Here is an 11435-nt window from a genome sequence, read left to right on the forward strand (position 1 = left end):
CCTTCCCGGTCACCGGACACTTGCGTCCACTCCTGACGTTCCAGTTCTTCGTCACGAACGTCTTGATATTGATCCACGATGTGTTGATCTCAGATGCCGAAAAGTTGGTCAGGGCGTGGACGACTTCAATCCCTTTGGCGGCAATGAACCGGTCCATTACGGGCGAAGCAGAGTCAATGTCCTCAGCAGTTGCATCATTGGACTCAATCGAGTATCGCTGACGCTTGGATTGACGGCGATCGTCAATGGCTGCAAGTGCATCCACTGTGTTGGAGATCGTCCGGGCAGAGGGGAGTCTCTTTGCTGCCGTCGTGGTGGTTTGGCTCGGCATGAACGAGGAGTAGTGGTTGGGCTTGGAAGATATGAAGCAAGTTGAGAAGTGATCGACCAAAACTCCAATCTACTGTGCATTCTAGAAAAGACAAGCTGGTCAAGACGATGGATAATCATTTTTCAAGTCGTGCATCGCCTAAAATTGATGATACACTCTTTGAAATGACGTGTCATTATGTGCCTAGTCAATAAAATTATAGGGGTGTGATATTGTACAAGTTTATACTAAATCTCTGTGATGACATCACTTCTTTCGCCACGAGGTCTACTGTTAATTGTAAATAAATATTTTACGACATTTTTATATAAGGTCAAATCCAGAGGAACCCTAAGCAAGTTTGGCAATGTCATAAGGATGACCACGAGTACAACTGCCAAGGCGTACGGTAGTTTTGTGTTTGTTTATTCATCATTACCTACTTTTAATGTGACGTTATAACATGAACGTGGCCACTATCGTTATATACTAGTCGTTATTAATACTACCGGTAGTGCCAGGTTGATTTATATTTTATTCGAGTATGCTTTTTACAGTTAAAAATATTACATCTTGAACTTTCAAATGTCAACCCCATCATCATGGCAAGTTTATATTGTTTCACGTTGACAACTATGTACTTTATTCTTGATCGCACGAAGCCACTCGATGTACTACTTACTATCCATACAGTACTCAATTATTATAACCCCAATATGCAGATACTATTAAATAGTATAAATCATCAGGTCATGCTTTAAATCACCACAGCAGAATTGAAAGTAGCGTTGGCCCGAGAAGCTAGTACACATCCGACTCCAACGCACTGCACTTGTCCACGCGGGCCGACACCACCCCCGACGTCAGCTTCGTAACCGCCCGGCGACGCTTCAAGTAGCACACCCCACCCAACCAACTGTACGCATTGCATACTTGGTTGCTATGGCACGCTGCGCAGCAGTCGGCCGGTTGGCCCGCCGAAACCTGCGCGATGTTTTTGCCCAGAAAATCCATGTTCCACTCGATGTTGCTGCACGACAGCGGTCCTGGTAAGGCTTGAAGTAGGCCAGCCTTGGCTCCAATGGCAGTCACCTTGGCCCCCTTGGTATGCTTGAGCCAGCACGTGCCGCCGTCGTCGTTGGACCACACGAACAGCTTACATCCCGGTGTGTTTTCACAGTCAGCACAACAGGATTCAGCAGTCGCCTGCTTGGTCGAAGCCAAGTCGCCGCCAATATAGTGCGTGTTGACTGCCAAGGTGCCACAAGCGGTTGAGGGTTTAGTCGGGTTGAGTACTCGAGCGGACTTGGAGCCTTCCTTGTACACAGAGACAACCGGTTCGTCGACAGCTTTGAGCCAGCAAGTGCCTCCGATGTCGTAGGTATAGTTGTCGTAGGTATAGGTAAACGCATTGCATTTTGGGGTGTTGTCGCATTCGTCGCAGCAGTCGTCGGAGCTTCGAAAGGGCAGTGCCTTGATATCCTCGCCAATGTAATCGGTATCGAGCATCCAAAGGGCACACTTGGGGGGCGGCGGGGGCAGAGTCGGGCAGGGGGTGCTGGGCGGAGCAGTCACAGCCTTGAAGACGTTCAAGCGGCCGTAGCCAAAGAGGTTGTTGGGGTATTGCGTGTTGGGAATGCCTCCGCAGGACTTGTCGGGCGGAGATAACGTGTTCGTGTCCACATTGTTGGTCAGGGCCGTGTACACTTGGTCGTACGTGGCGCCTTGGTTGGCGGACAAGTACAAGGCGATGGCTCCAGAAACATGAGGCGTAGCCATGCTCGTGCCAGATAGAAACGAAAAGCTTCCGTCATTGTCGCTTGTTGCGGAATAGATGTTGAGACCAGGAGCCGAAATGTCGGGTTTGAGGCGGTTCCTCACGGAAGGTCCTAAACTTGAACCACTCGCCAAAGCATCCGAGGAGCTAGTGGAACCGACAGCAATCACTTGAGGGTATGGAGCAGGATAATTCGAATACGCACAACCTTCAAATCCGTCGTTGCCGTTGTTAAAGACGGGAATGATTCCCGCACCTCTCCACGATGTAAGCAATCCTTCGATTCAAAATTTCGTGCCGTGCGCCCCCCAGCTGTTATTGATCACGTGAGGGGCCTTGCTACAGTCGGGGTTGTTGCCGTCTTTGTCGTGGGGGCAAAGCAGGAATTCGGCGCATTTCACCAGCATATGTTGCTGGCACACGTAGTTGCACCCCTTGCACGCAATCCACTTGGCATTCGGGGCGACACCAATACCTTGCGTTCCCACCATGGTGCCCATGACGTGAGTGCCGTGGCTCCACCGGTCGTTGGGCAGCTCCGTCTTATCGTACGGGTCGAACCAACCGTATTCACTTCGCCAGTTCGACTTCAACGCCTCGTGGGTATAGCGAACACCGGTGTCAATGTTGGCCACGACTACACCGTCGCCCTTGATGCCGTTGGCCCACAGCGCCGGGGCTTGGATCTTCTCTATCCCCCATTCGATGACGTCATTGACAGCACTGGCTGGTATGCCATCGCTTTTGGTTTCATCGAGTGCTATCACAACTGGCTCATCAATGGATTCGACTTCCGGCAATGCCGCGATCTTCTGCACGAGGTCGTCGGGGGCGTTGTCGATGTACATGGAACAGTCGATCCATGTCGTGGCCACTTCCACAGCCGTCGATTCAACTTGGTTGGCCAGGAGCGACTTGACCGACGCCTGGGACGTGTTGGTGTGCTCCTTCAACGAATCAACCAGCGACTCGATGGTTTCGGTGCGAGACGCGCCGGCCTTGAGTCGGCGGCGGTGGGTGTCGTGCGCCTCGTCACTGTAAAATTTTACCACGACGTTCGACTGCTTGGCGACTTCCAAGTTGCGATGTACTTGGACCGAGATCTTGGCCGTGACGGCGGTGGCGGCGGCGGCGAGGGCCACAAAATGGTACTGAACCATGATGTTGATGGGTCAATGGAAATTGCAAAATGAGACCAATGACTCTCGAGCTGGGTGTACCACGTGACTTGACTGTCGCGAAATATAGGTCAACTGGTGTGTGTACTATCTAGTACAATTCCCTCATTAAAATAATCCACTGTTGTTTTGACCCGAAATACTGTTTCGAAGAGATTTATAAGGAACTTTGTATGATCATACCACCTCACGTCTTACTAGGGGTTAAGTGCATCTCAGTGGATAGCGATGGCTAACCACTAGCGATGCAGTTAACCCTGGAGATTTAGCATCGTATGTACTCACCAGGGGAAGGACGGAGTCCCAGATTACAGTTCCGAATGTAATAATTCTCTCATTGAAACAGTATTTCGGGTCAAAACAAGTGAATTATTCGTACTATCTACAATATGCAGTCAAACACGAACCATTAGTACGAGCTTTAGTTAGTACCGGTAGTATACTGTAATTTGTGTGTCGCAATTTTGGAAGTGACAGATTGGTGGCGTGTCAACAATTGATGTACTGTATTTCCTGACCTGGTCACTACTGTAAAGTACCACGTAGTAGTAATAGTACTACTGTACCAGTACTATTAATAGTGTAGTACTGACAGCATTGAATATTAATACCAAGACCAAGCTTAAATACTATGATTAATAGAATATAATTGTTGAACTAATAGCGTGGATGATGTGGATGACTTTGTGGGAACAATGAAACCTAAAGTAGTGACCAAGCCTTCATTTGGGCCCGAGTGCCCGGGAGGCCGTCTGCGCAAGCGTGGCCGTACGAGAGCGCGGATCTAAGCTTCTCACTTCACCGAATCTATCTTTTCTTCATGTCGGGCAGCGGCAGGTAGGCAGTAGGCCGTGCCGCACCTGGACGAGGCCTGTACTGTATGCAATGACCTAGTACTATCCTAATTTACTCTCATCTCTCTCTACAAATTAGGATATGACCTAATATTAATGTTGGATGACGTTGGGATGACGCATGATACTATCACAGATATTTGAAATCCATATGAATACTTCGAATTATTTATATGGATTTCAAATATCCGTGATAGATCATTCGGTGAAGTGAGAAGCTTAGATCCGCGCTCTCGTACGGCCGCGCTTGCGCAGACGGCCTCCCGGGCGCTCGGGGCCAACGTAAGGCTTGGTCACTACTTTAGGTTTCATCCCACAGCTTCATCCAATTTTATCCAATTGTCATCCAAATTTCATCCACATGTCATCCATGCTTTTAATTCAACAATTATATTATATTAACCATAGTATCCAAGGTTGGTATTAATATTCAATGCTGTCCCGTAAGTCTTAAGTATATATCAGGTCATGGATTGTCGCATATGTATGGATCACAAACAATGACCTCGGTACATGTATAAGAGTTTAGGTAATGGTATGGCGAATAATTCCCTCATTAACTAAACAGTTCACTGTTATTTTGACCCGAAATACTGTTTCAATGATAGAATTATTACATTCCGGATACACCTTTTCACCAGTAGCCCTGTAACCTGGGACTCCATCCTACCCCCGATGAGTACATACGATACTAAATCTCCGGGGTTAACTGCATCGCTAGTGGTTAGCCATCGCTAACCACTGAGATGCACTTAACCCCTAATAAGTGGTGAGGTGGTCTGACCATACAAAGTTCCTTATAAATCTCATTGAAAGAGTATTTCGGGTCAAAACAACAGTGGAACTTTTTTAATGAGGGAATTGAACTGGTATGGCCCGTTTTAACGAAACATTGAGAAACGAACTTTAACCAGCGGATTAACTAACGTTACTTGGAAGCAGAAAAAGTCCAACTTGATTGGAGTATCGTAATTGTCTGCATGATTCCGCATAAGACCCTCATGATTACGTATAAACCGTATAGCGCACTAGTATACTACAAAAGTACTCAGTATAGGTTTGTATAAGTATTTTGGTAATGTGATGGCCCTGTCAAGTTGTAGGAAACAGGAGGTAGGCGTAGGTGATAGGCGTGTAGCAACTTTGCGCAGATTGTCCAAAGCAAACCAAATGTGCAGGACAGGGGAAAACGGAAAGTGAGATTCAGTTGTTCACAGATTACCTGGCTTCGTTCCTATTCGCTAAAACTCAGCCAAAGGGAAACACTGACATGTGAGAATCAGCGCTCTTTTCCTTGTGCTAGAGCCGTGTTTGGGTGAGCAATCACTAGGGTAGTGAAAGGTATACAGAACAAGCATGTATACAGTGCTGGCAATAAGTTTATAGCCATCCCAAAAAATTGGAGTATCAGAACACCATGAACGAATGTGCAAAAACATTGAATGAGCTTGGATCGCGTGGGAATGATGTTGAATTGCTTGCCCTTTCAAAAGTATATTCAAATATGTGACTTTTGTGAGTGAAGTGAATATTTGCCCTTGCGATCAAGTTTTGCCCAATTTCGTCCCAAGCCTTGGAAATGACAGCAACCAGATCGTTTTTTGAACACCCCACCTGTTCTTGATCGGATTTAGGTCCGGCGACTTCGCTGGCCACTCCAAAACGCACACGCAATTCCACGTTAAGAAACACTTTTGGTCTCTCGAGACGCATGGATCGAGGCGTTGTCTTGCTGTAGGGAAACAAATAGTCAGACAAGGTACCGATGTAGGCGCAACTATCCTGCGAGCTGGAGCCGAAAAATGGGTACGCCTTTGAACGGGCAGTAGGGCTCACAAATAGAGCAGAAAGCAGACACACGCCACCATGAGCCATGAATTTCCGCGAAAAAGGCGTGTGGGTAGGTAGTGAATGTTGAGGAGTGAAAGGTGCAAGTAGGTGAAGTGGTAGGTGTTTGAGAAAGGAGATGTAAATGAATGAGGCAAAGAGAAATTTTACTTGGTAGGCGGAGTAAGAGAGGAAAGAAAGAAGAAATGTAGTTGGTAGGCGTAGTAAGAGAGAAAAGAATGCAGTAAGGTAGGCGAAGAGGAGGGAAGTAAGAAAGAAAGATAGATGGTAGGCATAGAAGGAGAACTAGAAGACTTGGTAGGTGTGAAGTGATAGAGGAGAGAGAAAAGGCTAAAAGAGGGAGGTAATAGGCGAAAGAAATATTAGGCGAAAAAATGGTAGCGGGGGTAGGCGAAAAAAAGGAAAAGAATAGGTAGGGGGTAGGCGAAAAACCAATTGGGGTGTAGGCGACGATAGGCGCAGACGAAGAGAAGAAAAGGGAGTTGAGTTGGATAGGTGTGGAGTCGTGAATGTAACATGAAAAATGTATTGATAGGCGTTTGAGATCAGAAATGACAGAGAGGCGTGATCGGAGGTCATCAAAGGCGGGTGCCGGAAGAGGTTTGGTGAAAAATTCCGCAAGTTGGTTGCCAGAGCTGCACCACTTGAGCTGGAAAATTCACCAGAATCCACGAGGTCGCGAACAAACAAGTATCGAACGTCGATGTGCTTTGAACGGCCGTGTAGTTCGGCGTTGGTAGCGATCTGGATGGTCGACCGATTGTCTTCGTGGACAAGGGCGGGTTGGTCGGACGTTTGCTGGAGTTCAGAGGCGAGTTGACGTAGCTAGAGTAGTTCTTGAATACATAAGGCGAGGGCGACGAACTCAGCTTCTGTGGTGGACAAGGTGACGAGGGGTTGCTTCTTGGCGAGCCACAACAAGGGTGAGCCGAAGAAGAGAGTGAAAAATCCACTGATACACCTTTGAGTGTCAACACGCATAGCATAGTTCGCGTCAACGTAGGCGGATAGAAAAGGAAAGTCGTCGACGGAGGCGATGCAACCAAGGCGGATTCCATAGGTGTGGGTGCCTTTGTGATAGCGAAGGGCACGCTGGACGGTAGACCAATGGAGTGGGCCAGGATTGTGGCGGAATTGACTAAATTCTTGGAGAGTGTAGGCGAGATCTGGACGAGTGTCCATGGCTAAGTACATGAAGCTGGAATAAGTAGGTCATCCACGTTGAGGCTCACAGTGGTGAAACCGGAGGCGTCGGACTTGATGAAGTCCCAGCGGTCCTTGTGTAGGCGGGTGTACTTTTGGGATGTCATGTAGTCAACGAAGGTCTAGTGCTATAGGTTAGGGGCTTGTTTGAGGCCGTAGAGGCTGCGTTTTAGTCGACAGCCAAGTCGCTGCGGGAGACGTCGGTTACGAAGTCGCCAGGCGGCTGCTCCATGAAGACGACTCGATCCATGGTCCCGTTTAGAGAAGTGGTCTTCACGTCCATTTGATGACACTCGAGGTCGTAGATAGCCACCATAATGAAGTGGAATCGAAGGACTTCCGGGCGACGACAGGCGCAAAAAAAAATGTCGTCGTAGTCAACGCCTTCACGTTGCAGAAATCCTTTGATACCTAGGCGTGCTTTGTAAGTGCCGTTGGGCTTGATGCGGAAAACCCATCGACAGGGCAGGATTGTCATCGTTTTTAGGCGTGGAACAAGTTTGTAGATCTTGCTGTCTTATAGGGACTGGAATTCGTCTTTTGCGACGACTCGCCATTTGTCGCGGTCGGAACGGAACATGGCATTCTGCCAGTTTTTAGGATCAGAGGAATCAGAGGGCAGGCGGGCACTGAGTAAGGCGTAGAGATGCCATGGCGGGTAAAGTGGTGGATCGAGTGGCTGTGTAGGCGCCGAGAGGGCGGGAAAGGGTAGGAGTAAGTCGGTGGTGGAAGGGCAGCAAGATCGTAAATGGAAATGTCGATGAATGGTAAGTGGGAGGCGGAGAGACAGAATGGAGTTCCTAGTAGTGTAGGCGACGGAGTGGTTCGGCGGTGATGCTGGGCAAGTAGGGCGGTAGGCGGATGGAATAGTGGATTGCGATATGGTAGAGCAAGTTGGAGTTCGTCGAAGGCGGTAGACAGGGAGTAAACGTAGGGTGGAGACAGTCGTTCAGTGGTAGGTGGTGGAGGAGATGGAGGAAGCGGAGGAAAGAAGGTCGGATCGAGGCGGCAGAGGTTCATGAGGGTTAATGGAAGGAGTGTGGGATGCGTCACGGGCGCGAAGTCGAAATGATGCTGCGGCTTGGATGGTGTTTGTGGGCGGAAATTCGTCTTCGTGGAAAACGAAGTCACGTGAGTAGATGAGTTGGTGGGAGTAGGCGTTGAGTAGCTTCTAGTCTTTGAGGTCAACGGGTAGGCCCACAAACATGCACTTAATAGCAAGCGCGTCAAGTTTGTTTGTTTGGTTAGCCTTTTGGACATGAACGAAGGCGGTGCAGCCAAAGGTGCGGATGTACGCGAGAGGAGGATGCCGGGAGAACACTCGATGATAAGGCGACTGGCCATCGTTGGAGGTTGAAGGCGATATGTTGTAAAGCCAGGCAGAGTAGATGATGGCTTCGGCCCACAGGAACTTGGGGAGCTTGTCGGCCAGTAGGAGCGCTCACATTTTCATGACAAGTAGGTCAATGCGGCGTTCGGTCACGGCGTTCTAAGCAGGCGAGTAGGCGTTGGAAAATATGGTATTGGTAGAGTACTTGGGTCCGACGATGCGACCGAATTTCTTGGCGTTATCGGCTTGTAGATTACCGATATCAGTAGGCGGAAGGTGCTGGAGGGTGTTGATGCCGGACTTGAAGGTTGTAATGGCTAGGAGGCGAAAGTGTTCGTAGGCGTCGTCCCACTCCCTCCCGCCTCTTCCAAAGTGGACAACTCTCTGCTGCCTCCACTCCATGCCTACCGTATTTCACCCTCCGCGCACACCTCCCATTTATTACAAGCACTCTACTCGACCCCCCACGCCTGCCAATTATGTTGACCCGCCTGCGCGACAATTACCAGTACGCCTCAACCGTCGAGAACGCCTTTAGTGCCTTTAGTGAACCTCCGCCTCCCCGTGCTGCTCATCCTTACTACTCTTCCGATGGGGCCCAATTCACGATATCGCCTACCGTCAGATGGTTACCATTACCGCTGACGCCTTTCATCAACTTTCCTATGACAAGTGCGTCGCCTATCATCTTTTCAAGCTTCAAACTGATCTCCCTCCCAAAGAGCGACCACCACCTATCCCGCTCATCAAGGATAATCTCCAACTCAAAGACTACCTAGCCAACCCTACGCCTCCCACAATGACCCACTTTCCTTTTTACGTTGGAATCACCCGAGAGCATAAGGTGGAGGACGCGTCGGTGTGGTTGAGGTAGTCGGAATTGATGACTTGGTAGTTGAGAGGTGGGTTTGGAAAGGCATTGTCGCTTCGCAGGTGGTGTCGAAGAAAGGCGGAGGAAGGATGAAAAATTTGGGACGTGTTCCATCCAGCAGTGGCGGATGGACATGGTGGAGAGGCTCCACCACGTCGTCGTGGAAATGATGAACGAGCACGACGGGTGAGTGACGACGCCTGACGTCACCCCTTTCTACCTTGTCATCTACCAGCTACTATCACTCCAGTCGTAGGCGCCCCAAACCTCCTCCAACATCCGCCTATCCTCGCCTTTCGTCACCCACCCATCGTGCTCGTTCATCGCCTCCACGACGACGCGCCTCTCCACCACGTCCATACGCCACTGCTGGATGGAACACGTCCCAAACTTTGCGCGTGAAGTCCTGTTCCAGGCGTTTCACTTGGACTTTGGCTTGGCTGATAGTGTAGGCGTCGGTTTCGATGCGCGGGTGGCAGTAGGTCTCGTAGGTGTAGAGGGAGAAGAAACCTGTGGTCACGGCGGCTTGTTTGAAAGTGGTGCGCCACACAGCATAGAACTTGTAGGCATTGTCGAGGAGAATTCCAGGGTAGGCTCTAATGGTCGAAGCAGGAGAGCTCATAACCTGTCACGATGTAGGAAACAGGAGGTAGGGATAGGCGTGTAGCAACTTTGCGCAGATTGTCCAAGACAAACCAAGTGTGCAGGACAGGGGAAAACGGAAAGTGAGATTCATTTGTTCACAGACTACCTGGCTTCGTTCCTATTGGCTAAACACACAGCCAAAGGGAAACACTGACGTGTGAGAATCAGCGCTCTTTTCCTACTAGGGTAGGGTTGTGACATGAAAGATATACAGAACAAGCATGTATAAAGCGGAGGAATTCCCCATCAGCAGGGGCTGTTCTCGGGGAATTTGAAAATCGCCGGATAAACATCCGGATACGTACATTCTTCCACAGATAAGACCGTTGGAAACCAACGACTTTTGCCACGAGTCACTTTTCAAAATGACTTCATGTGGTCGCCTCAAGTGCATGGTGAATGGCTGTGGCGTTGTCGTGTGGTACACCTACTTCAAGGTGCACATGACCAAGGACCACCCGGAGATACCCCAATACCGCAATATCCGTAAGCAGTACGGCCGCCAAGTCGATGCGAACGACAAGGTGCTTGAGGACGAGGGCTTCGCAGATTTGCACCCTGACGACGTACCATTGTTGAAAAGTGTCCTCAAGTATCGTCTGGAAGGTGAAACGACAGTGCGCTTGCTGTTGGCACTTTGTCGTAAGAGTGGTAGTGATCCTAAGGCACTCCTCCAACCCATGATTACCCAGCATTAGGCGGACGAGGACTACGCATTTTCGCCGACGACAACCCCTGTATCGTTGCCCTCGTCCACCCCTGTTCCACCTCTTACGGCTACTGTTGCAACCATACCTGCATCCAGCATTCCGTCGACTCCAGTTGTTGCTCCTACTCCCCCTTCGAAAGGCACAGACCCGAAAGAATTTCGACGGCTTAACAGACTGAAAAAATGTTGTCATAAACGCTTTATAAGTGGAATGTATTCATGTTGAAGTGTTAACTGTGAAATGTTTTGTACTTCGTAATTGTAGAAATAATAGAAGTTACGTTATTTTTAGAGATTACAAAGGGTATGTAAGTTATTTATATACTTATACTTTTTATTCGTTACTGTAGAAGTTATTGAAGTTATTTATATACTTCTACTTCTACTATTCGTTACAGAGAAGTTATTGAAGTTATTGAACTTCAATTTATAATACTACTTCTTGAAGTTTTTTAAATTAAAGAAGCTATTGAACTTACATTTGTTACACAAGTTATACTATAACTTTATTAACATGTAAGTACTCAAAGAACTCAACTTCACTTTTAGTTTTGCATTCCATTAGACTTCTTACACCGTTTTGGCTTCGGACCGGGCTTGGATGGGTTCACATCAACTCCACACGCACGTGGCGCTTGTGAAAGTGGGTCGTGGGTAAGATCTTGGGGTGGGATTGGAACGATGTGTCCTGAGTATATCAACTTGAAACG

General features: G+C 48.6%; 4 protein-coding genes across 4 annotated transcripts; 1 reads left to right on the plus strand and 3 right to left on the minus strand.

Annotated features, from left to right (window-relative positions):
* Positions 1–1111: 1111 nt before the first annotated feature.
* H257_18582 (hypothetical protein) lies at positions 1112–2089 on the minus strand (the record flags this gene model as incomplete). Its single annotated transcript, XM_009847677.1, has 1 exon — positions 1112–2089. The coding sequence occupies one exon, from the start codon at positions 2087–2089 to the stop codon at positions 1112–1114; it is 978 nt and encodes a 325-aa protein (XP_009845979.1).
* Positions 2090–2371: 282 nt separating this feature from the next.
* H257_18583 (hypothetical protein) lies at positions 2372–3247 on the minus strand (the record flags this gene model as incomplete). The annotated part of the gene is made up of 1 exon (XM_009847678.1): positions 2372–3247. One exon carries the CDS (start codon positions 3245–3247, stop codon positions 2372–2374), a length of 876 nt encoding a protein of 291 aa, XP_009845980.1.
* A 5412-nt stretch (positions 3248–8659) lies between these two features.
* On the minus strand, positions 8660–9993 carry H257_18584 (hypothetical protein; the record flags this gene model as incomplete). The annotated part of the gene is made up of 6 exons (XM_009847679.1): positions 8660–8904; positions 9134–9234; positions 9321–9425; positions 9505–9587; positions 9639–9740; positions 9796–9993. The coding sequence occupies 6 exons, from the start codon at positions 9991–9993 to the stop codon at positions 8660–8662; spliced, it is 834 nt and encodes a 277-aa protein (XP_009845981.1).
* Positions 9994–10381: 388 nt separating this feature from the next.
* H257_18585 (hypothetical protein) lies at positions 10382–10582 on the plus strand (the record flags this gene model as incomplete). Its single annotated transcript, XM_009847680.1, has 1 exon — positions 10382–10582. A coding segment is annotated over one exon (201 nt), but the record flags the coding sequence as incomplete, so codon positions are not given.
* Between the last annotated feature and the right edge of the window lie 853 nt (positions 10583–11435).

This window comes from Aphanomyces astaci (genome assembly GCF_000520075.1).
Source record: "Aphanomyces astaci strain APO3 unplaced genomic scaffold supercont1.181, whole genome shotgun sequence".
Lineage (NCBI taxonomy): Eukaryota > Oomycota > Saprolegniomycetes > Saprolegniales > Verrucalvaceae > Aphanomyces > Aphanomyces astaci.